The 24559-nt window shown below is 45.0% G+C and overlaps 1 protein-coding gene across 1 annotated transcript in view; it reads right to left on the bottom strand.

Moving 5' to 3' along the window:
- Positions 1-24559, bottom strand: part of LOC119065518 (aldehyde oxidase 2-like) — a 75583-nt gene that overhangs the window by 23657 nt on the left and 27367 nt on the right. Inside the window, exons 14-27 of the mRNA XM_053665017.1 lie at positions 23683-23867; positions 22830-22992; positions 21684-21776; positions 20351-20520; positions 19703-19817; positions 18066-18188; positions 15481-15577; positions 14911-15035; positions 14071-14204; positions 11841-11928; positions 9607-9693; positions 9230-9421; positions 5844-6071; positions 1781-1876 (exon numbers count right to left, since the gene is read on the bottom strand). Coding sequence (XP_053520992.1) covers positions 1781-1876; positions 5844-6071; positions 9230-9421; positions 9607-9693; positions 11841-11928; positions 14071-14204; positions 14911-15035; positions 15481-15577; positions 18066-18188; positions 19703-19817; positions 20351-20520; positions 21684-21776; positions 22830-22992; positions 23683-23867 — 1896 coding nt within the window. The remainder of the gene's footprint in view (positions 1-1780; positions 1877-5843; positions 6072-9229; positions 9422-9606; positions 9694-11840; positions 11929-14070; positions 14205-14910; positions 15036-15480; positions 15578-18065; positions 18189-19702; positions 19818-20350; positions 20521-21683; positions 21777-22829; positions 22993-23682; positions 23868-24559) is intronic.

Below are 24559 nucleotides of genomic sequence, written 5' to 3'. Positions count from 1 at the left end.
TATCTAGTGGTTTTATGGTCTCATCAGTGTATTCTCAGAGCTTCTCACGTTTGCTTCTCTTTCTGTGATGGCCACTTTCTGTGATGGCCCAATAGTAGACAGGCTTCCTCCATGGCATGGAAGACTTGCCTCTGACAACCCATGGCCTGTAGCGTAGCAGCAAACAGCCATAGGGGAATAATAGCTCCTTTTCCCAGGATCTACAAAACAGTCCTAAGAAAGGACTCTGGCCGTGCTTGATCATGTGCTTCTTCCTGGATCAATCTCTGCATGCATTGGGATTCAGGGACCATGACTGGCCAGGTGGTCCTGTGTCTATATTCACGGTGGGTACTGGGGCAAGGAGTGCAACAGAGTGAAATGCTTGCTCTCTCTGACTGTCTAAATTCTAGTCTTGAGGTAAATAGCTCCTGCCATAGAGAATGTTAATTAACTAGAGAAATTCTGCTTGAGGCTCGAGTTTTTTTGCTAAAGAACAGCCCTCTGTCACCTTTCCTGTAGAAGTGGGGAAGTACGTACAAAGTGATGACTGTTTGTTAAAGATTTATAGGAGTCTCCAGATGCTCTCAAATCAGCAGGGGTCAACAGACCAACTGGAAATGAAGAGGCTCAGAAATTTTGCTCTTCCTTAGAACCCTGTTGGGACCTAGCTGTCTGTGGCCCTCACCTACTTCTTGCCTCCTCCTCCTCCTCTTCCTCCTCCTCCTTTCCCTTGATGACAGAAAAGACAACTGGGTTCTGGGTTCTCTTAAAATGAATTTGCAGAAGAAGAAAAAGACAAAAGGAAAAGAAAACAATGATGGATCTGCAGAAGCTGTAAACAACCCCATCTCCTCCAGCTGGGCCTTCTCGATTAATACACCATAAACCTTTTTTTACTTCAAACTCTGACGTCTTGACTGTTGGCTGTTTTTTTTTTTCAAAACATCTGTGCATGAACCTTGCATCAGTAACAAGCAGGGAGGACGGGGCGGAAAGCCACCAGCATTGAGGAGTCCTTCAGAACTCCCTGGAATGTGGGAGGTGTAATCCAAAGTAGCTCAGGGGCTGGACAGTCAAAAGCTGCAGATGTGTGCTGTAACAATCTAGTAAATTTGTCATGAAGTTGGACTTACTCCCTTCAAAGAATTATTTTTTCTTCTCCCGAGATATCTTCATATTTTGTGTGTATGTGTTAAAATATTCTTTTAAATTTACTTGTCAAAATAATATGGTAATACTGTTGTCCAAACTTTAAAAATTATACACACAGATCTCAAGAGAGAAGAGCTGAGAAACTCCTACTCTGGGGAAGCCTGCACAACACACCCACTAGTGCTCCAGGGCTCAATACTGGTGTTTTCACTAACAACCACCTCCGTCCATGATTCCCGGCCAAGCTCCAGGAACATTTGCACATGTGTGTGCTTTCCACACTTCGGCCATTCTATTTGGTGTATAAGAAGTTTTTCAGCCCTGTCTGGTGTAGCTCAGTGGATTGAGCACAGGCCTGTGAACCAAAAGATTGAGATTTGATTCCCAGTCAGGGCACATGCCTGGGTTGCGGGCCAGTTCCCAGCAGGGGATGCACCAGAAGCAACCATACATTGATATTTCTCTCCTTCTCACCTTTCCTTCCCTTCTAAAGATAAATAGAAAAGAAAAAAAAAAGAAGTTTTTCAACTCCATAGTTAAGACCTTAGAGTTTGAGTTCAGGGAGCTGTCAGTTGAAATTAGTGCCAAATGTCAGTCATGTCAAGCACGAATAGAGAAACTAATGACTTCATTTTATTTATCTTACCTGTAGAATTTTGGTGTGAATACCTTGTCCCAGTTCATTGCCTCCTTGCGTGACCAACACAGACCCGTCCGTGTAGATATGAACGAGTGCAGCTGCCTGGAAAAACAACCGACCGAGAGCGTGCAGCGCAGTGAGTGTTTAGTGGGTTCCAACGTAAGAAAGGAGGCAGTGGTGGGTCAGAGGGGCGGGCTTTCCCGGCAGGGTTCTGAAGCTCGGTTTCATTTTGTGCAAAAGTTGCTGGTAAAGACATTGGAAGTTAGGAACCTGGTTTTAGTAGGAGTCCCCTGGGATAGTCAGGAGCTGTGGGTATTTGTTGCAACTATTTGAAAGCTATACCCCTGCTTAAAACCTTTGGCAAGCCACTTAACTAGTGAGTTAAATACTTGTAAGTATGATACTTACGTGTGTTATGTACCAACCTAGGCTCAGCCTAGATGTGCTTCTTCCTCAAGGAGCTCGGTGGGGGGCCAGGCTGGACAGCAAGGCACCAGAATGCAGAATGATTTATGAGATAAATGGGTGTGCACAGGGGCCCCGGAGACCCCGGAGGGCAGATCCGGCTGCTTCTGCCAGCCAGGGAAGGGTTCCCCAAAGTGACACTGAATGGATACATGAAGGGAGGACAGTTTGCCACTTGGGCAAGGGGGGCAAGAATTCCCCATTGCCTGCTCCTTATTATAATATGGGGACCTTCAGGATTTGGTCTTTTGAACTTTTCCCATTTTATCCTTGTCTTTTCTTGCCTTGCTTCTAAGTCTGGCATTGCTACAGTTCTGTCTGACCTGTCCTTTCGCGTATGCTGTTCTCTCTTCCTGGCTCACCCCCAGCCTTCAGATCCACACCCATGGTCTCTATTCTATTAAAACTTCTGGGAATGTTCCTCATTCCCCTCTGGGAAGGATCAGTTACCCCCTTCTCTGCACTTTCTCTTGCAGGATGTACTGAGTTGGATAGTGTCCCCTACACATTCCTGTTCACCTAGAACCTCAGATGTAACCTTATTTGTAAACAGTCTTTGTAATTAGTTAAAAGGAGGTAAGGCAGGAGTCTTCCCTGGAGCCTTATGGAGAAACATAGCCCTGAGAACACCTCGATTTTGAACTTCTAGCATCCAGAACCGAGAGAATAAATTGGTTGTTTTAAGCCACTCAGTTTGTGGTACTCCGTTACTGCAGCCACGGGAAGCGGGGGCACTCGGAGAGACAGGTCTTCCGTGAGAGACTCGAAGAGGAAGGGCGCTTAGTCTTTTTTTATCGTTGTGACCTGAAGAGAACTTTGAGTAGGTCTGAGTCACAGAGGCGCCAAAGAAATGTTTGTTGAACTGGATGAATGGAAATGTGGTATTTTTTTTCTGTAGGGAGGAAGAAGAAGAAGAGGAGGAGGTGCAGCCAGGGCTTCAGTTTATTCTGTGTGGAGGTGCCTTGGAGGCCCAGGAGGGATTCCAGAGCATCGAGGCTTGCAGATTCTAATAATAGTATTTACTCACTGAGGGCCTTCTTGACTCCTGTGAGGACAGTGCTTCTCATACCTAGTTTAAGGAGTAGGTGTTCCAGCTTCATGAGTCATCAGCTAGCTGACCTGGAATGACATGCTTCAGCTCCTAGCCTGCTACTTGAGGGCATCAATTTGGAACTCTGTGGGGAAGCTGGAGGCCTTTCAAAGGGAGACTGATGCTTGATTTAAAGAAGCTTTTTTGTGGTGAGATGAGAACTTGGCAGAAAGTAGGCTGTGGTTTCGGTGAGGGGCAGCCATAAAGGTGAGGGGAGCTGTGGTATAATAAAAATAAATATGTGGTCTTCGCCCCTGGTTTTTGGCACAGGGTTCCTAAAACCCATGAAATTGGCCTTGGCCAAGTAGCTCAGTTGGTTAGAGTGCCGTCCGGATACACCAAGGCTGCAGGTCCTATCCCAGTCAGGACACATACGAAATCAACCCATGAATGCATAAGTAAGTAGAACAACAAATCGATGTTTTTTGTTCTCTCTCCTTCTTTTCCTCTCTCTAAAAATCAATATATACAAATTTCCCCCCAAACAACTCCACAGAATTGAGGAACCTACTGTCCTTTGTATACTAATGAAATGACAGTCAGGAGGAAACATAGTAACTGCAGGGCTGTGGGGAGGGCACGGGAACGGCTGCCGGAAAACCAGCCACTCAGGGAGTCATGTCTTTCAGCCCCACTCCCTGACTTCCAGGTGGAGGTGAAGGACTGGAGATTGACTTCAGTCTCCCACAGCCAGTGATTTGATCAAGCGTTTCTATGTAACGAAATTTCCTGAAACCCCCGCCCCCCAAACAACAGAGTTCTGGGAACTTCTGGGCTGGTGAACACACCCCTGAGCTGGAGGGCCGCATGGCCTAGAGGGGGGACACGACGGCCTCGCACCCCCTCTCCCACGCCTCTCTTCCATCTGGCTGTTGTGAGGCAGTATCGCTCATAATAAATTTGTAGTAATCGTAAATTATTTTACGATTACTACTACAACTCACTTTCCCGAGTTCTGTGAGTTGATGTAGTGAATTATTAAACCTGAGGGGCTGGGTGGTGGAAGCCCCCAAATTTGTAGTTGGCTGGGCAGAAATGCCAGCACCCCGTTTGTGTTAGCGTTTGGAAGGGAGACAGCCTTGTGGAACTCGGCCCTTGTCCTATGGGGTCTGCACTAACTCTGGGTAGTTGGTGTCAGGATGGAATCGAATTACTGGGCACAGAGAAGACACAACATTTGGCATCAGAGGAGAAGCTATGCATGGGACTCTCCGGGATCTCTTACACCCCAGCTGTTGATGCGGCCCAGGCTTGCAGACGGGACAGTCAACCTTCCTGCACCTCTTTACAGAATGGCACGTTGGACCTGAACAGGAGTGGGACCCAGGAGCCAGGGAGTCTCCTCCGGCTGCCAGAAGAGCCATGGCCCTGAGAGGTGTGTTGCACCTCCGGGGCCTGGGGATGGGCTGCCCTGGATAAGGACAGGACACAGTGTTCTGGGAACCCTGCCAAGTGCTGTACAGTCATCATCTCATCGAATTCTCATCAGTCCTGAAAGAGGATTATTATTCTCCGGTTGTAACTGAGGAAGCTGAGGCTCAGAGAGGTTAAATAACTTGTTTGATATAACACAGCCAGCGTCAGGGTCAGGGATTTCTCTGGTCTGTCTGACTCCAGTTGATTAGGGATTTGGGGGAACTGCTTCATTACCTAAGAAAGATTTCCCTCCGTAGGGCAGATTTTGCGGGGTGTGTGTGAGTGTGTACTGGCTGTCGATAACTGGCTGTGAGTGGAAGAATGCTTTCAGTGGTAGACCCACAAGAGAGATCTAATGCATTGTTAGATTTACATTTAGATCTAATGCATGTAAGATTCTTCTGCTTTTAGTGGACAGTCAGGGGAGGCAACAGTCTTTCCCAGTTTTCTAAACAGCTTCCTGTGGATGACACACTGGGATTGCCGGGAAGACTGTGCCAGTCCTGTGCCACTGAGTGCACTGGTCGAGGTGCCATCCTTCCTCCTCCCTTCTGGAGTGGGGCCTCTGAGTGACTTGCCTCTTCCATTTGCAAATCTACCTGCAGGCCTCCCATCCTCGTCTCCCCATCAGAACTGACACAGGTTCCTGGGAGAGGAGGCTTGAAACAAACGGCTGGTGAGGGCAACATGGAATGACTTCTCTGCCTAAAGACTCAGGGTGTGCCGAGGAGTGCTGTGGGGTCTGGGGCACAGGCAGAGAGCAGCCCATTCCTGCCTAAGCCTCGAGACCCCCAAGCTCCGAAAGCACAGCACCACAGGCCTTGTGGGCTCTTGTTCCCTTTTTGAATAAGGTGGTCATCGAGTGGTCAATGCTCCATCCTGGCAGTTACATGGCTGCTGGCGGACTGATGCCACTTTCTGCCATCGAGGCATTTTTCTGCTTCACAGTGTTGAAAGTGTTTGCAGATGGGTGCCGCTCAAAGTCCTGCACATTTCTCCCTGGGGCTGGAGGGGAGGGGCTCAGTGCCCTGTCAACGCGAGCTGATTGGGCCAGGAGTGTGTCTGACATGAGGGTTATTTACCATGCACAGGACTTACCTGGTGATAGCTTGTTGCAGTGAAGCCAACTGAAAACTTCATGGGGATAACAGCAATGCCTTTCTTCTTCCAATAATTCTTCTTATTGAACTCTTCCACTTGCATTCTTCGGCTGTGAAAGGATGATTTGTCCAGACATTCGTTCCAGCATCTTATCAGGGGCTCGGGGTTGAATTCTTGTTTGTAGATGGCTTTATCAACAGTTTTGTACATGTTTTTCTCCCTAACCTGAAATGGGTGGGAAATTGAATCAATAGTTATGGCAAGACAGAAGCTGACTGCAAAAGAGAGACTTGAAAAGCCTCTCCATTAAAGCACAAACTTTGGTGGAGAAAAGACAGGGCCTTTCTTCTTTCTCTTTGAACAGCATTTGCTTTTACAAAAACAATGGAGGTTCTTTCTCATCTCTTTTTCAAAGCGCCAGTCAGGGCCTCTCCCTCCTGAAAGTGGAGGGTCTGATAGTGACCGGTCGGCGGAGGTCCGGGTGATGAAGGGGACTAGGGAGGCAGATTTTCTCCTTCCTACAAGGTTCAGAGGTGGAGCAGAGTTGTTAAATAGTATATAAAAGCAAGGGTTTATTATCATAACTGATGATTTGTTCTGCTAGAGAGGAAGAGCACTGCAGTTACTGACAAATGGCAGATCTTCTCTAAGCCTTCTAATTGCCTTTGAAATGTGTGGTCTGTGGATGAGAAAAGGGATTCTATGGAGAGGAACCTCCCAGGGTGATCTGATCATAAATTCCTAACTGGGCAGGTCAGGGTGGGTCGTGTAACTTTTTTAGTAAAAAGTTTACCTTTGCCTTAAGCAAGCCCTGTGCACTGTTTCTGTGCATCTAGGCTAATATACCTTTGAAATAAGCCGTAACCACCCTCAAGAGAGCACAGAATCTTGATAACTATTTTGCAATCCAATTCCTGCTTTGCTTTCTCCCCCCTCCATGTAATCTTCCTTACAGTCCCTCCTTAATCCCAAATGCATAAAAGAAGCTGCCAAACTGTTACTCTCCAGAGTACTGGAGATCTTGCTTCCTGGCGTATAATCATCAGTTTGCCTCAGATAAACTGTTACAAAATGTCTCTACAGGTTTGGGCATTTCCTATGTTGACAAGTCAAATCTTTTTGAAAATGTGTGTGAATACGGGTGAGTCTCATGTCCTGGAAGCTTGCAGCAGCTGACAAAGAAGGGGAGCCCACTGAATTACCTCTCATTATCCTCTCATTCTAATAACAAATGAAGTAATTATTATCATCAGTAGCAACACCGCAATGACACTTCTAGTTTATAAAAACAAACATTTTAACAGATGCTAACTCATTTGATTCTTGCAGGAACTCTGTGAACCGAGTCATGTTGACCTCACTTTATAGATAAGAAATCTGAGCCACAAAGAATGTGCCTCTCCTTGTTCAAGCTGTTCCACTGGCCTTGATTACCTTTTCAATATCTGTGCCTATCGTTCCTCCAAGGCCTAGCTTAAGTGCCCTCTGCTCCAGAAAGTTCTAACTCCCTTCCTGCCAAACCAAGGAGATGTCTTCCTCCTTTGTACCAATAGAACAGCTGAAGTGACTTCTCTTAGGATAACTTTTGCTGTGTTTAGGTGCTCTCTAGTGTGGAGGAAGTACGCTGACAGTCACAGATCCCAAACCTGGTGGTCCTCCCTGTTGAATTTAGGGACAAGAGGGTCAAAGGACAATACGCAGAGAGTCCTTGCTAGAGTGAGGGACTATATTGAGGAAACGGGATTGAGATGCAGAAAGTAGGCTGGGGTTTCATGGGAATTTAGGAGGAGCAGAAAGTGTTATTAACAATGACCTCAACTGCCAGTGGCGGCCCCTCCCTTGTCTAGCATATTGCGTATTCTGAGCATCTGCTAGCATATGGTACAAAATAATATTTTTGGAGGGCATCTTTTTGTTAGTATCTCTCAAAAGTTTTCAAGTACACTAGCAATTTCACTTCTATAAATTTACGCTATACAAAGAGGGCCACATCATTTTAATAGCCAAAGATGGGTAGCAACCTGAATGTGTCCCAGTAGTGGAATGGCTAAATAAATTATGCTACATGCATATTACATAGCACTATTCAGTCATGAAAAAGAAGGAAGTAGATCATTCTATTGCCACAGGAGGATGGCCATGGCCTACTGTCAAGTAGAGAAAGTGAAGTGCAGAATAATGCATTTATCATGGTCTGTGCACATACAAACATATGGCAATGTTTATGTGTGTATGAATACAGATGGGTGGATATGCATAGGGAAATGACTAGAACAATAAAGATGGAACTGTTAACTATGGTTACCCTTAACCAATAGGGATGAGGGGATAAAAGGAGAGGTTCACTTTTTATTTTAATTACTTCAGTGGGGTTGGAACTTTAAAAAGAGTAATTATCCTTGTACAGATTTTTAAAAGGAGGAAAAAGAAATCTTTGCACAAGAAGGGTGGAGGATAAGGAGAGGGAGGTGAATTCTTTTAGGCAGCCCTGAATATATCCTGAATCCTGATCCAGGGCTAAACTGAGTGGTTCTTCTAGGGAAGCGATTTGCAACTTTTTCATCTCATGGCACATAAACTGATTACTAAAATTCTGCGGCACACCAAAAATACATTAGACTTTTTGCTGATCTGACAAAAAATGGTATAATTTTGAATCATTTACATGAGATAATTATTGTATTGGCTATTATCATTTTTTTCAGTCTTTTTTATTTATTGTTGAAATAAATACAGAGGCTTTTGGCCGTCCTCAGGTTGTTTGTTTTGCTTTGGTCAGGCTTCCTTACAGAGCAGGGTCCATCCAGGGTGTCTCTTTCCCCACCCTGAGCAGATGCCTTAGCTGGCCCTCCACAGTCCCCATTCTGGTGCTTAGTAATAGTAGGCAATTGCTGCAGACCCTGGGATTGCGGCTGTTCTATCCCTCCTCCAACAAAATTAGCTGTCTGTTAGTGGCTTTAGTTGTCTGATCACTGGAAAAGGAAAAGCAAGAAATTTTGCACATTTCCTTTTGGGCCAGATATGATTCCCTGTGCCCTGGGCCATTCTCTTACAAGGCAACTATACCCTGCTGTGGCTCATTTTATCCAATCTTATGTGGCCCGGCATGAATTCTGAATCAGGAGGCATTAGATCTTTAGGTCATTTGCACATGCTTTTCACTTTGGAATGCACTCAGGGTGCAGGATGTTGTTATTTTTTCCTTGACAATCTAAGGGAAAAGAAGTCACTGCCCCTAACTAAATAGTCAGGTATTGCATGTTTTAAAAAGTAGCGGCACACCAGTTGAAAATCGCTGTTCTATGGTATTTCCCTGGGTAGCTGGTTTCACACATCACCTGATTCTTCAGCAATCTTGGTTGTGACCTTTATTACAACCTTACCTTTTCTGGCAGAAGACCACATTTGGCTGCCACAGCTGTGATGCAAGATTCTATTACTAGGATTCCTTGTGGGAAGCCAAATCCGCGAAAGGACGTATTCGATGGTAAATTGGTCATACACGCATGGCTCCGGAACCTAAGGTTTTGGATTTTATATGCATTTTCCAGCTTTAGTAAAAGAAATTCTGCTACCTAAAGGAATAGAAGATATTCACATATATTGGACAACAGTTTTTCTTTTTCTGTAAAAGTCAAGTACACAGAGTCAAGCTGCTGTGGAACTCGGTGAGGACTTGAGGAAATACGCTCAGTAAAGACTCATCTAGAAATTCTGTACTCTATCGACGACCAAGGACATTGGTTTCTGATGCACGTACCTCCTCTGAGTCTTCCATTGTGCACCCTCCGTTAATGAAGCACTCAATGTCTACAGCTTCGATTCGCCCGTCCTTCATGAATCCCACCTGTCATCGAATGATAGACATTTTTGTGTTTGAAATTTACACGCCAAGTTGGAACCACATCCCTGTTCCACTATTGGGCAGGGCTGAAGACAGACACTGCTCCTGTTTGCTTGGTGGTGTCCCACACCTGGTTATTCCCTTGCTTTTTAGTACCTGGCTGACAAAGACCTCCTCTGACCTGAATTCTGCGAGCCCTTTCCTTTCAACGTGTAATTTTCTGGCTGCACAGTCAGCATGAAATTCTAAAGTCCTTGCTTATCTCCAGACATATAATTGCTACCTTCTTCTTCCTTATTCTTGGAAGATTATCCTTCATTGTTTACTGGTATTCCTTCTAATTTAGACTGTGGTTTTCCCTGTTATGGGACAGTCTCTGGAATTCCAGTGTGCATCGGAATGAAGCACAGTGCATCTAGTTTCAGGAAACTTTGGAAGCCGAGGTCAGAAATGAGCTGTGGAGTGGTGGCTCCCATTGTACTGAGCTGCGAGGAGCTTTGTAATTGGGTGTGGACGGAACCAATGTGGGTTAGTGCTTCTGTTCTTGTGGGGACTCACAGAAGGCACCTTGCATTTTTTCAGAAGTTGCCACCCACCTCCCACCACCTAGACCAGTTTGTCTGTACAGCCCAGGTTGAAGAGAAAAATTCCCACTCCCTGCTGTACTTCTACCAGAGAAGGATTGGCTCCGGCCCCTTTGTCTTTCTGAAAACAGGGATAAATACAACTGATGAAACCATACAACCATATGGCTATTGTCATCTACTCCAAGAAAAACGTCAGATGATACATCAGAGCAGTTAGGACATGTGGAAAAATCCACGAATTCAGAATTCATGGTAATTTTGACAAAGGCTAGGCTGAAGTTGAACTTTTCGTGAAGAAAGCACGCTAAGCAAAGATAGCAGAGAGAATTCTTAAGCTGTTTAATATGAACTTTTAAAGAATTTTGGAAGAGCTTATCACACATCAATATCTATTATACTAATTTACAAATAGTTCCCCCCCAAAAACCCAAGCAAAACATTGTTAGCTAAGTTTGAATGAGGACATATACATACATGTATACATACACGTATATTACTATATTGAAAGTAAGATATTTCTTTGAAAATAAAATAAAATTTGGATTTTAAAGAAAATCTGATTATTTCCCTCTTTTTAATTATATTTTATATTACTATAATTACCAAAATACTTATGGTCTGGAATCTTCTTAATAAGGACTAGTGCTAAAACAGTCTCATAACTGTAATATAAATGTATCCTGATTTATAATCTAGGCCAAAACCAAAGAACTCTGCAACCACTACACTATGCCAACTGCCCCATCCCAGAATGTGCCTCAGAAGATGATAATATCTGTACTAATTTCTGTGCACTTGAAGGTGAATACAAAATTTAATTGTCAGCTATGGTTTATTCCCCTCCAATTATAAAAATTACCAGTGCCAATGGAAGAAATGAAATTGTGCTGTCTGTGGTGTGAAAAGCCTGGCTTTAGTAATACAGTGAATATAACAGTTCAGTAATCTAAGGCAGTGACAAGTTGAGTTACCTGTCTGCTATAAGCAATTCCCAAATAAAGCATGTTTGAGAGGGAAACGTTACATTAGAACTGTTCTAAAAACTCAGTCACAAACTTGAAAAATAGTATGTCATCAACAAGATGTGAACAGTATTTTTAATAGTGTTTATGCTACAGTTGCATAAAAATGCAATACATATGCTTTGAAACAATTTAAAATGATTTCACTTGTTAGTGGATTCTTTTTTCCTATTTGCAAAAAATTTTTGTGACATGTTCATAACCACTTAGTGGAAATACTTGGTAAGTGAAGTTTTGGTATAACAAGTTTGTAGCTTCTTTCAGGTTTTTTCCTTGTCATTGAGGAAACACTAGAGTAAACCCTATTCCTTCAGTAGTGTTTTTTTTTACCAAGTATTTTGATTATTTAGCTTCATAATTCTATACTAGATTTATTAAAAGTTCCTCATAAAGTTGTTATGAGCATTCAAACAACACGACATCCTCATTGACTGTTTTAGATACTAAATTATTTTTTTTTAGAATTCAGCAAAATCAAAATAATAGAAAAGAATAAAGCCATTGAAATAAAATAAGGTATTTTAATAATTTCAATACTCACTTTATATTTTCCAAATAGTGGGTGTCTTCCCCCAGTTATTAACATGTCATCTTCACGATCGAGCACAAGACGAATGGGGTGACCAGTTCTGATGAAAACACATCTTAGTCAGATCCTCCTTCCTGCCCACTCACCCACCCATCTACTCCCCTAGTACCCTCGTTAAACTATCTACTCACCCATCCATTTACCTACCTTTCAACCCATGCACCCCTGATCTGCCCTCCCACCCATTCTGTCCAACCACTTCTTTAGCCATCCAACCATTCTGTATATATTCATTGAACGCATACACTCTGTTAGGCATTGGTCTGAATTAGTGTATGACAAGATTACTATTGCCTTTGTGGTGTATAATTCAGATCTAGCTAAATTGATTAATGTCACATGTCAGTTAACTCCTGTTGTTATGGCTTTAAACTTGACAATCATACACATCCAGCCATTTCTGCATATCTCCACCACTAACAAAGGACAAAGAATGTGAACAGATAAATGCAAACTTAACAACACAACTGCAAAAAAGGCCAACACTTGTCCTAGGATGTCTGGATTTGGATCTTCCTTCTCATCCATGGCTGGTATGCTGTTGGCCAAGTTGGGCCCCTGAATAGCTAGGAGCTTTAGCCTTTCTGTATCTCAGGGGCAGAGATGCCCAGACTTTGGAGTACAGAAGAATCCTCTGGAGGGCTGGTAAAAATGCAGATTCCTGAGCCTGAGCACTAGGACTCTGATTCAATCAGAGGTTGGGGAGGGGCCTTAGAATCTGCATTTTCCTCAGCAATTTTGATGCAGGAGTCTTCAGATACATGTTGAAAACCATGATTCTAGTGTAAAGTTCCCTGGTCTTCTTTAATGGTGAGGACCACCTGGAGCATCAGTTAAATGTTCAGTTTCTGGGTTCATTCTCTGGTGACTTTGATAAAGTGGGTCTGGATGGGGAGGCAGGAATTTCTATGAGCCAAGAAGACTGTTATCATCAGCAATTTTGGAATGCTGCTCTGGAGATCACTTAACACAAGGCAAGTGTGTGCTAAGGCAGGGTTGTGGCCTAAGATGCTATTTCCTGCACTTGGCTGAACAGTGGAACTACTAGGAAGTTGTAAAATACAGTGATGACTGGGTCAGAATGGGGCATCCTAGGAGTTGGATTTAAACACTTTAGAGATGATTCTAATGGGCAGTCATGCTTGAGAAGTCTTAAAGGCACAAGCCTGGTGGGAATAAAATGAACTGATTATCCCTTGCTGGGTCCCTGGTAGGTGTGAATAGAGAGATCTTCATTATAAAAACAACTGGAGATGAGATTCAGATCCTGCCTTTTTCTACCTCTCATTGGGGAAGGAGACACCTATCTGAGTATCCTAGCTCTGGACTACACAGAAGTTGCAAAAGGAACCAGGATGTTTGATGTTTACAGGCTGATTGGTGTTCTACAAAGTACCAGAAAATAAGTAAATAAATTTTAAAAATTAAGAAAAGAAAGAAAGAAAAAAGAAAATAAATAAAGAATGGAAAAGCCAGCACCATGCACAGCATACACAGTGAAGGAGCAAGCCTTCATTGAGGTCAGCCTGGGAGCCCTTTGAAGATGTCATAGGTTCACTGAGCACACATTGGAGAGCCAGCCCTTCCCAGGTGCAAGGAGGTAGGTGGTGGGAGCCTTTCTTTCCTCACCCCACTGGGTCTACAGTTGAGAGTAGGAAGGAAAAGTGGGGGACAATGCTCCCACTTTTCTAGTCCTACTAGTCCTACTAGGCACTCCATTCTCAGAGACAGGGCAGGCCCAGCCCTGCAGGTGTTCAACGAACGACACCACTTTTCCTTTTTATAGGAAGTTAGCATTTTCAAAGTCCTATCTACAAAAGACTTTTCTGATAACTCTAGGAGGCTGGGTATTATATTTACAATTAAAAAGAAAAAGAGCCCTGGCTGGTGTGGCTCAGTGGGTTGAGTGCTGGCCTCCGGAACTGAAAAGTGGCTGGGCACATGCCTGAGTTGTGGGCCAGGTCCCCAGATGTGGACGTGTGAGAGGCACATTGATGTTTCTCTCCCTCTCTTTCTTCTCCCCCCCTAAAAATAAATGAATAAAATCTTTAAAAAAAGAAAAGACAGGAATCTAAGTTGCCCAATGTAGGTGGTTATGACAGCAGCCCAAGCGACTCTCAGGCCACTGAGATGCCCTCAGCTCTGACATTTTATGCCCTTCTGTAGCCCCAAGTGCACTTACTTAATAGCGCCCACAGCTGCAATAGCGCCGAGTGTAGCTGGTTTTTTAATTTTTCCGCCAAAACCTCCACCCACTTGTTTCACATGACAGGTGATCCTGTTGATTGGGATGTTTAAAGTAGAAGACACTGTTTTCTATAAAAGTTAGATATGGGGAAAATTTTACAACAGTGAAATGGCAATGAAGACTTTGGTTTGCTGAAATACAACATCGCAGCAAAACTCATCCACACCTACTGCTCGTACAAAAAAAGATCGACATAGTCTGAATGTGTCTTGTGGAGCCCTACTGAGTTCATAAACATAGTCATTGTCACAGAACGCCTTTCCAGCAGAAAAAATGGCATTTTCCAGACGGGGAACTGAGACCTGGGTTCCCGCCAGAAGCTGAAGTCCTAGACAAACTCCTAGACCTATTGTCCCAATAAGGTGAAAAACCACAGACTCGTGACAACCTACCGAAGAAGCGCTCCCAGCTAGAACTAGTGCTTTTGTGACTGGGGACAGGAACATGTGCTATAAAGTGAGGGGTTTGCTCCAAAGGTTAACTGTAATAATTATTTTAGAGAACATCAGGTACAGATATAGCTTCATGCTGTTGTCCAGAGTCCATTTAAGCATATCGCAAATGAACGCACTCTTTCTAATGTGACTCTGGCTGTCCTGTTATTTACTACTTCACAAGACCAGAAAAAATAAAAGAGCTCTGGGGTGTTAAGTTCTCTGCTGATGTCTTTGGCTTGTCTTCTAAGGAAAATGTCCGCCAACTCTGAGGCCGTGAGGACTGAAGGCCACGATAGAACTGGAAAGTTAGAGGGGTGGGGGCGGTCCTGGGCCTCACCTGCACGTGGGCGGGGTCCTGCGTTGACACATAAATGTCCAGTTCTTGGTCCCCTCTCTTTGGAATAACAAGCACTCTTTGTGTTTCCATGTAAAAATGCTCCTGTCCTCCAATGTGGATCTCTCCTGTGGAGGGCAGGCACAGGGAATTCAAAAGCGAGCAAGACATAAACTGGCCAGCATGGGTTTGTCCTGACTGAGGAGCTGGTGGGTCAGGCATTTGTCCTGAGGGCAAGCTGTTTCAGAGACCACAGGGTGGGCAACAAGCTGAAAGTGTCTGGTTCTGTTCCTTACTTTGCCCTTGACCCATCAATATCTTAGGAGTTATTCTTCTATTTATTCGGTTGCTCCCTACCTCCCACTCTCAAAAGCTACACACACAAACACACACACACACACACACACACACACACACACGCACACACAATTTAGGAAGAGGAGAGCTAAGAAAAATTTGGCCAAGTGCCAAGACTTCAGAGGATGGTCTTTCTGAGAGGAAACCATGTGCTCCCAATGTCCGCTTCAGAATAGAATCCTGCAAAGGTCCTATCAAATATCCTGAGTCTCTTACCTTCAATAATTTGATCAACTTCTCCAAATGCCTCCTCAATATTTCCTTGTTCAAGCTTTTTTTCAGGGCATAAGAATGAGTTGTATTTTATGGCATCCTAAGGGGCGGGAACAAAACACAAAAGCCAAATTCTTTGTATTTTTTTCTTCCACCAGCAGTTTTTTTTAAAAAAAGATTTTATGTATTTATTTATTTAGACAGAGGGGAAGAGAGGGAGAGAAACATCAGCATGTGGCTGCCTCTCATGCACCCCTCACTGGGGACCTGGCCAGCAACCCAGGCATGTGCCCTGACTGGTAATCAAAATGGCAACCCTCTGATTTGCAGGCCAGCACTTGATTCACTGAGCCACACCACCCAGGGCCTACTGGCAGTTTTTTTAAAGAGATTTTATTTATTTATTTTTAGAGAGAGGGGGAGGGAGGCAAAAAGGGAGAGAAACATTGATGTGTGAGAGAAACATCAATGGGTTGCCTTGTACGTGCCCCCAACCTGGGACCCGGCCTACAACCCAGGCATGATGGGTTGTAGGCCAGGCTGATGCTCAATCCGCTGAGCCACACCAGCCAGGGCTGGCAGTTTTATTCTTAATCAAAACCAGCCAACGCCCCCAGACTGTCATGTATTAGGACACATTAATGCAGCCACACAAGCAAGGAAGTACTAGAGTAGTAGGCTCGCCACAGAGGTGGTATGTCAGGGGGAATGTCTTCTAGATTGCAACAAGGGTTAGAAAAATATTCCGAATTGAGAGCTGGAGGCACTGTGATGGTCCAGAGCTTTGTGTATTTACATGCATTCTAACATAAATTCTATTATGATCCATTTTCCTGATGATGAAACTAGGCATAGAGAAGTTATAATAATTTCCTCCAAGTGATAGAGTCAGCCCAGGTTTAGTTTTCAGAATCATCTTGCCTAGTGATGAACAGTTGATAGGTCAAAGCTGCAGAAAATGAAAAATGTGGTCAATTTTTTTCATTTTCTGCTATACCAAGATCTCAATAAGTCACACAAGTACATGTGGAAGCATATTCATCACCATACTGTAATGTGTCATAACATAATATAATTTGATAAACAATACCTGCTATATTTAGTAAGCACTAATTATATGCCAGGCACGATTCTACATGTATAAACTCATTTAGTCTCAGGACAACCTGATGAGGTAGGTGCTATTATCATCAACCCCATTTTGCAGATGAAGAAGCCATGGCACAGGGAAGCCAAGGAACTTGCCTAAGGTCCTACAGTTAGTAACTGCTGCAATCAGAACTCAAACGTGGCAGTTTGCTTCCAGAACCTGCGCTTTTAACCACTACCCTACACTGCCTCACATATATGCATAATCACATAAATGAATGAATGGATGGGTACATAAGTACTGGTATATGTGGCTATTTTGTTACCTACTTTGGTTTACCAAATGATTTTTTTTTGCTGACTCTGGACAGTCCTATTCTGAGGGAATGCTGGATCCCTAACCCTCCTGAGTCCCAGGATATTTGGCGGGTATGTCCTCTGGGTGCATCATTTTCCCTCGAGAAGATGGGATTAGAACTGAAAATTTAAAAGCCCGTATTAGGATCCTAGGAAGGGGAGTGAGCTCAGAAAATGGCCCGGGCTTCTGACAGAATTGGCAAGACAGGAATTTGGATAAGAGGTGATTTGGTTTAGAAAGATCATGAAACAGTTTGAACACGAAACAAGTTGTACCTTTCAGGCACATTTAAAAATGTTCACCGGGGCCTTTGGAAAACATTTATTTTTGGTCGCAGCTACACAAATAAGTAAGCTTTTCTTAACTCAATTGCTCTGAACTTAGACTTGGAACCTACAAACCCAATCGACATTGGATTTTTCAATTCTAAGTTAAATATTTTTCTCATTCTGTCGTCCATCCTCAGGAGAATGGGGATTTCTGTGGAATTCCATTGTAAGAGTCCCACCGCTGTTGGGCTCCACACTAAAAACATGATTGTTCCCAATGTCCAGTCTCATCTTCTTCCTCAAGCAATAAAATTCCTGATTTTTGGTAGATACCTGATTACTTGGAATAAAATGTATATTTCCCAGCTCTCCTTGCTGTTAGGCATGGAATATGACTAGGTTCTAACCAATGAGATGTATAGGAAGATATGTGCAACTTCTGGGACTGTCCTTAAAGACAGGTATATGCCCTTCATCATTACCTCATTGTCTTTGCTATCTGGAATGTGGATGCAATGGCCAGAGCTTCAGTAGCCATTATGGGACAAAGTATGAATGGAAACCATGCATGAGGGATAACTAGATAGAAGGAGCCCAGATCACCAACACATAGAATACCACATAATCTGGAGTGACCACTTTTAGACTTTTTGAATATAAGAGAGAAAGAAATTTGTGTTAGTGTTTTTTCCTGTTTCTTGGAGCCAAGGCTAATTTCAATTTGTACAAGTCGTATCTTTCAGAGAGAGAGCTGATCTTTTCAGAGCAAGCCAATGACGAAAAAAATTAGAGCCCTGAATTAGTCTTGCATTAAAGTATTTATAAAAGTGCTTTTAATTCGACAACCTTATGGGAGAGACCAGCCAGCTTACCTCCACGGTGAGGATTATGGGCTCCAGATCTTCATAGGTGATTTTTACCTTTCCAGTTGCCTGCTTTGCCTGCACATCTGTCTCCGCAACCACGGCGCAGATGATCTGGCCCACACACAGTACCTGCGGAAGAGACATGCGCGAAGCAGGGAGAAAATTCTGGGTAGCAGTAAGCTTGGCTCAACTGTACCAGTGGCTGGTGTCTTAGTTGTCATCGTTGAGTAATATTAACCACGCTGAAGTCACATTCAACTGCATGTGCTTGGCTAAAACATTAAAATACTTTTTAAATTTAAAAATAATTTCAATAATACAGATGTTTCCACTGGCCATTTTACTCAATGAATGTAAGCCTGGGAGTGGGTATGAGATTGGCTATGACCTGCATCTGCTCTGTCCTATCTAGTGAGGTTCACTGTATTGCGTTCATGGTGTCATTTCAGAGATTAAAGATAGGGGGAGTATTTTTTGTAGAACCTGGCTCTCCTACCCCCATTCATGTGTTGAAGCCCTAACCCCTCAATGTGACTGCACTGGAGACAGGGCCTCTAAAGAGGTCATAAAGGTTAAAGGGGGTCATAAGGGTGAGGCTCTCATTCAATTTGACGGATATCCTTACAAGAAGAGGAAGAGACACCGGGGAGGCTTGGACACAGCGGAAAGGCCATGTGAGGACCCAGGAAGGGGTGGGTGTCTGCAAGCCAGGCAAAGGGGCCTCAGGAGAAACAAACCTGCCAACACCTTGATCTTGACGTTCAGCTCCAGAACTTTTATTTATTTTCTCCAGTGAGAAAATAAATCTCTTTTTTTTTAAGCCACTCAGTCCGTGGTATTTTGTCATGTCAGCTTGAGCAGATAACACAGTTCCTAAACCACTGCCTGGAGTTCAACTAAAAGAACAGGGATTCATGCCCTGGCTGGGGGAGAAACAGTCTGATATGTGGCCTCGATAGCCAGCACCGAGAGCCTTCACGAGCCAGGCACCGATGCAAGCACTTCACATGTACAAGCTCATTAAAATCAACACAATGAGGTGGATGCCGAGATTATTCCCATTTCACAGGTGATGACACCCGAGGACACACAGCTAGTCAGGGGTGGAGCTGGAACACCCGCCACGGTAGTCTGCCTTGAGAAACAGGTGCTCAGCGAAGGACTGTAGTCTTGGTCAAAGGTCAAAGATGGCAAGAGCAGGTCTATTAAACATGGAGTGTGCGAGGTAGGTGGAAGGTGAAGGAATTGGCTGGTCCAGAAAGGGAGGGAATTCAGTGTGAATAACAGGGAGCGACTGTGCTTTTTGTACTCTCCTTTCTAGATCTTTCTATTCTATCCCAATACAGGTTTGCTCCTGCATTTTTCAGATGAAGGTAAATTGACTCAAGAGCACACAGCAGAAAAGTAAGAGTTGCTGTTTTTCTGTAATAACTTTTCCTTTTGTTATGTTACTTCCTGACTCCAGAAGAGTAGGTCTGTCTGGATGAAGACATTAGGGGTAGAAAGAAGCTAGAAGAACTGGCACTTCTACCCCCACCCCTCCTTCCCAGTGGCAGAGAGGGCTGGGAGACCAGGAGAAGCTGGCTGGAGGTGGTACCTTGGTGGTTATGTGCACAAGTCATCCAGAAAGGCATATTCCGTACCTCATCTACAGCCAAAAATTTGCTGTCTGTAGCACCACTGGTGCCTGGAATGTCTTTAGCTGTTATCACATCAACTACGCCGGGTAGTACAAGGGCCTTGGAAAAATCAATTGATCTGGAAAAAGAGAAATATTTAAGAGGTAGACATCAGCAAGCTTTGAGGGCCCAAACCTTGAGGAAGGTAGAGCACAGCTGACAATTAAAATATATAACAACTGGTCCAGCTTAGGCTCTGACCAGAGCTGACTCGCTCTGGTCCAGGAGGACCCTGCTGGGGCATCCTTAGGAAGTTTAGGATGTGGCCTTCTACCATTTGGGAATGAAGTACTTCAGTATTTTATCAGCAGCTGAATATCAGCTCTATGAAGAGTTATTCCTTGGAGCCCTGCCTCAGGATGCAGCGGGGAGGGGAGGTGCTGGGAGGTTAGAGTGGAAGCAAGAGACGCATAACAGTAGTTTTTGTTCTCTTTTCCATGGTAGCCATTTCCAGACACCGTCTCTTCCTCCTCCTGGGGCCGATGACCTTTTCTTTACTGTGTTTTACTCTTTCCATTTTAGGTCCTTCGGGTCTAGCACGTTGCAGAAGGATGGGCACATTCCTCCAGGTGTGTTTTCAAGAGCCTTTTTGAAAGCTTTTCATTTACTTACATGATTTTTGCATGGGCTCTGGCACTGGTCACCAAAGCCATGGAAAGCTCTTTATCCAGCCTGGGGATGTCATCGCAGAACATGGCTTCCCCTGTGGCATGTTTGAGACCTGAGAGGTGCATGATGGGGCGTCCCACTGGGTCCTGGAGGGGCTGGCAGGGATCCACCCTCTACAGAGGAAGACAAGAGTTGCCCTGGAAAAGCTGAATCTTCAGAAGTGGCCTGGACAATAACCAACACTCCCGACTCAGGATTGAGAAAACACAACCACCCTTGGGCAACAAACTCGGCCGTGGGTCAGATAAAGAGCGTGACAATTTAATGATGTAACTACGCTGGGAAATGGCCATTTCAGTTATGTAGCAATACCTCCCACAGGGCCAGCTTTTTGGTAAAATTGTGAAACAGATGAGGGGCACCACAGTTTCTCCTTTTGGCATCTTCTTTTTCTAAGTGGTACCCCTCCGCCCCTTTGTTATGGAGTTTAGAGGGTCTCCCTGTCCTGCTTTCTGACCTTTCCAGGAATCAACCTGTTCACATATAAAGTGGCCGTGATGGTGAAGGCTAAAGCGATGTAATTTGGGCAAGGGACCAAAGTCTGTGCCCAAAGCCTGCTTATTGACTTGAGCAGGACCCCTGGTGGGGAGGCGGTGGCGAATGGCAATGGAGTCCATCTGATCCAGACTGAGCTGCCTTGGCTGCCCCTGTGAGGGTCATAAAAACATCGCTGGGAGTATAAAGTAACGCAGAAAATGTTTACTGTGGAACTCTTCTCCAGGAAGACCTGTGTGTGGTGTGTGGAGATGGGGGTCGGGGAGGACTGGTGCTCTGGTAGAGAATAATAGATACTTTCTAAGTTGTCCTTCAAGGCCCGGTGGTCTCTGGTAGAGAATAATAGATACTTTCTAAGTTGTCCTTCAAGGCCCTGCGGTTTCAGTTCCGTGCAGGGCTCTCGTTTTGCTGACAAGATGAAACATTTGCAAGGGGGCGGGGGCTGAACCTCGCTGCTCTCCCATGCTGCCCTTCCCCCCCACCAGGCTCAGCTGCTCCTCAAACAAATGCCCAAAGGACATCAGCTTGATAGTCTGAAGAGGCTATCAGTCGTTAGATGTTCAAACTGCTCCAGGTTAGTTCAGCCTTGAGTGCACAGCAGTAGCTCAGGCCTGGTCTCAGGTCCAGTATCTCCCTGAATTGGCCTAAGCAAAGGGTCACAGGCTAGCAAAAGCTACAAAGTCAGAACTGGAAATTGCAACTCTGAACTGCTGGCTTGTTCACCAGCTGCGGTTTGTTTATCTCTCAGTGGATAAGTTTCCTTTAAATCAAACTTACTGACCTGGTACCTTTGGACGCCCTGGGGTACTGTGACTGGGAAATCTTCGAGAGCACTTAGGAATAGGTCAGAAACTTCAGGAAAACGAAGGCAGTCCTGAGTGAAGATTCAAAACAATACAGATAAGCTGAGTAGTTTGTGATTAAGTGGGGCTTTGATTTAGGAGAAAATTTCTTGGCTAAAGTTTCCATGAACCCGCATGGTCAGTGCTGCCTGAATAACCCAAGTCCCTCTCACCTCCCAGGCAAGTTTCTTTGTATGAAACTTTCTTGCCCTCCCTCTCCACATACTGAGGAACTGGACTGACTGGTTTGAATCTGATCCTCAAGTCACCTGGAGGAGAGAGAGAGAAAGGCCTGGGGGCGAGTGGCTGGCAGATGGGAGAGGAAAGAAAATCTGGGGCTGAATAAGCCATTCCAGAATGAGCTGGAGTCCATGATATGGGTATATGGGTATATGGGTTCACAAATGAGTCCATACACTAATTGTTTTTCTCAGCTGCTCAGCTTCTCTGGAGAGCTGTACTACTGGAAAGCCTCCCTGTGTCACGGAAACCAGTCAAGTGTTCTAACTCGGAAACTTATAATCAGAATATCTAGAAAGAAGCTACTTAAATATTAGCATGCAAATAAGTTTTCATATCTTTGAAAAATAAAGTTTTATTTTACATTCCATATGGAAATTGAAACTTGGTTGCCTAGGGGCAGGAATGGGAGGGGTGGCTGTAAGGGGGCAAAAGGGTAATTCGGGCGTCATGGAAATGCTCTAAGTCTTCTCTGAGGTGTGGCCACGTGGGTTTACACACTTGTCAAAACTCACTGAATTTCAATAGATGTACTTTATTATATGTAACTATACTTTCGCCAAGTGATTTTGAGAGAAAAACGACTGCACGCCAAAGCAGGGGCACCAGTGAAGTTTCACTGCCCAGGGCATGTGGTAAGCACCTGTGGATTGCAGACAGTCTGGTGTCCCGAGCCTCAGGAATCCGGAAGGAGGGGCGGCTGGGGACTGACCCAGAACAGGTGGCCCGCCTTGGTGCAGGCTGCCCACAAGACAGTTCGCAAAAACAGTGGAAAAGCTGGGAGCTTGTGGCTGCAAGGTGCACTTATAAGCCCGAGCGCTCAGAGGCACAGAGGACAGCCTTACCAGCTTCTTCAGCTTCTGCAGAACTTCTAGGTAGAACTTAAAGAAGAAGCTGACCACCAGAGTCCTCTTGAATTCCACCCTGCCCCCTGGAGCTGAGCCCGGGAGGGAGACTTCCTCCAGAAGCAGCCTGCAAGCCTCGTCTAGCAGCAGCTCATTCCAGCACCTGGGAGGGTTGGAGGCAGGAAGGAACCAGTTAAAGGGCTGTTCTGATCATGTGACAGGTTCTAGTTACTGGACGGTGATCATTTAGAGATCCCAGAGTCTCTTGTTAATGAGTTGGAAGAGAACTTAGAAATCACCTAACCAAGCCCTTCAGGAAAACAGAAGCAAGAAGTGGGCTGAGGGTCATGGCAGGGTACAGATGAAACCTGTTCCCTGAACATGAACCAAGTGTGTTCAAGAGCCAAAACATGCTGGAACCTGGCATTAAATACATAGACGGCTAAGGGCCACTTCCATTAGGAACTGGACAAAATTCAGACTTGGACTCAGCTCTTACAGTGGAAGGAAGAGGCTGCACCCTCCTGGAGGGAAGGGCAGGGGCTGTTTGGACACTGCCTGGTGTCGGTTTGCTGAGATGCTGGTGTCACGAGAGGACTGGGGCTAAAGGCTGGTCATCTTTGTCATATTCCTCACCCAAAGAGTGCCACCTCATTAATCCAAGTCAAGTAATGTTTCATTCATTTAGAAAAACTGTGGAAAGAACAACCAGTGTTTCTACACTCAGGAGTTTCCATTTTCTCAGGGCTTTACCGACACTTGCCTGAGCTAGATTTCCACTTTCTTTTTTCTTTTCTCTCTCTCTTTTTTTTTTGACATCGATTCACCCTCGGGTGCAGGGTTCATTGCCTACCTCCCTCTCAGCTGCTGGCAGGTTCTGGGAGCACTGATGGTGGCCGCCCCGACCCCTCCATAGGCGACACTCAGGTCCTCGACAGTGTCTGTGCCTTCCTTGAGGAGGACTCGCATGCCGGCGTTCACATCGGCTAAGGCGTTCTGCTGGCACTGGCCCTGCCGGAAGGCTGACACCAATTCCCACTGCGGGGGCAAAAACCACGTAGAGTTATCTGATAGCCAAAACTAAGAGCATGTTTCTGCTTCTTGGTGCCACTAATTTAAGCACTTAGACCCAATCTAAGGGGACACAAAGGACATTTGGCACAATCTGAGGGCCACTTGGCTGCCTTCTCATTTGGACTGGGAACAGTGTCCTGGCAAAGGCCCCCCGAAATGCCCGATGCCCTCAAGGCACAGGGATCTCTGCACCGCTTTCCTGTGAGGTCAGAGGCCTCCGCACAGAGGCCGGGGTCATTCCCACGCGCTCTTGTTTCCAGGCGCCCTTCCCTGTCGTCTCCAGACCCCTTCGTCCTGTGAGGATGGAGGAGTGCTTTTCCACACGATTTGCCCGAAGTGCAAGAGAGACCCCCAGCCTATCTTGGTTTGCAGAAACAATGGCTTTCCACCTTGCATAGCTAATGAGGGGGTCAAAATGAACTTTTCAGCAGAGAGCTAAGGAGTCCTGTACCAGAAACAAGAGTCAGGAGGGTGGTGGCCGCCCCACTGACCTCCTGGCACCATGACCAGCATGGGGTGAATGGGGATGGCCTGTATCTTGGGTGTGTTTCTATCAGGGTGGCCACTGTGGGTGCTGTGCTTGAGTCTGCCTGTCTTTCTGCCCTGGGCCTCTGTACAGTTTGACAGGGAGCATAGTTCAAAGTTTTCATTCCGCA

The sequence above is a fragment of the Artibeus jamaicensis genome, unplaced genomic scaffold (assembly GCF_021234435.1).
Source record: "Artibeus jamaicensis isolate MK-2021 breed Jamaican fruit bat unplaced genomic scaffold, CSHL_Jam_final contig_391, whole genome shotgun sequence".
Lineage (NCBI taxonomy): Eukaryota > Metazoa > Chordata > Mammalia > Chiroptera > Phyllostomidae > Artibeus > Artibeus jamaicensis.
The sequence above is the reverse complement of the archived record's forward strand: the minus strand, read 5'-3'. Positions and strand labels throughout refer to the sequence as shown.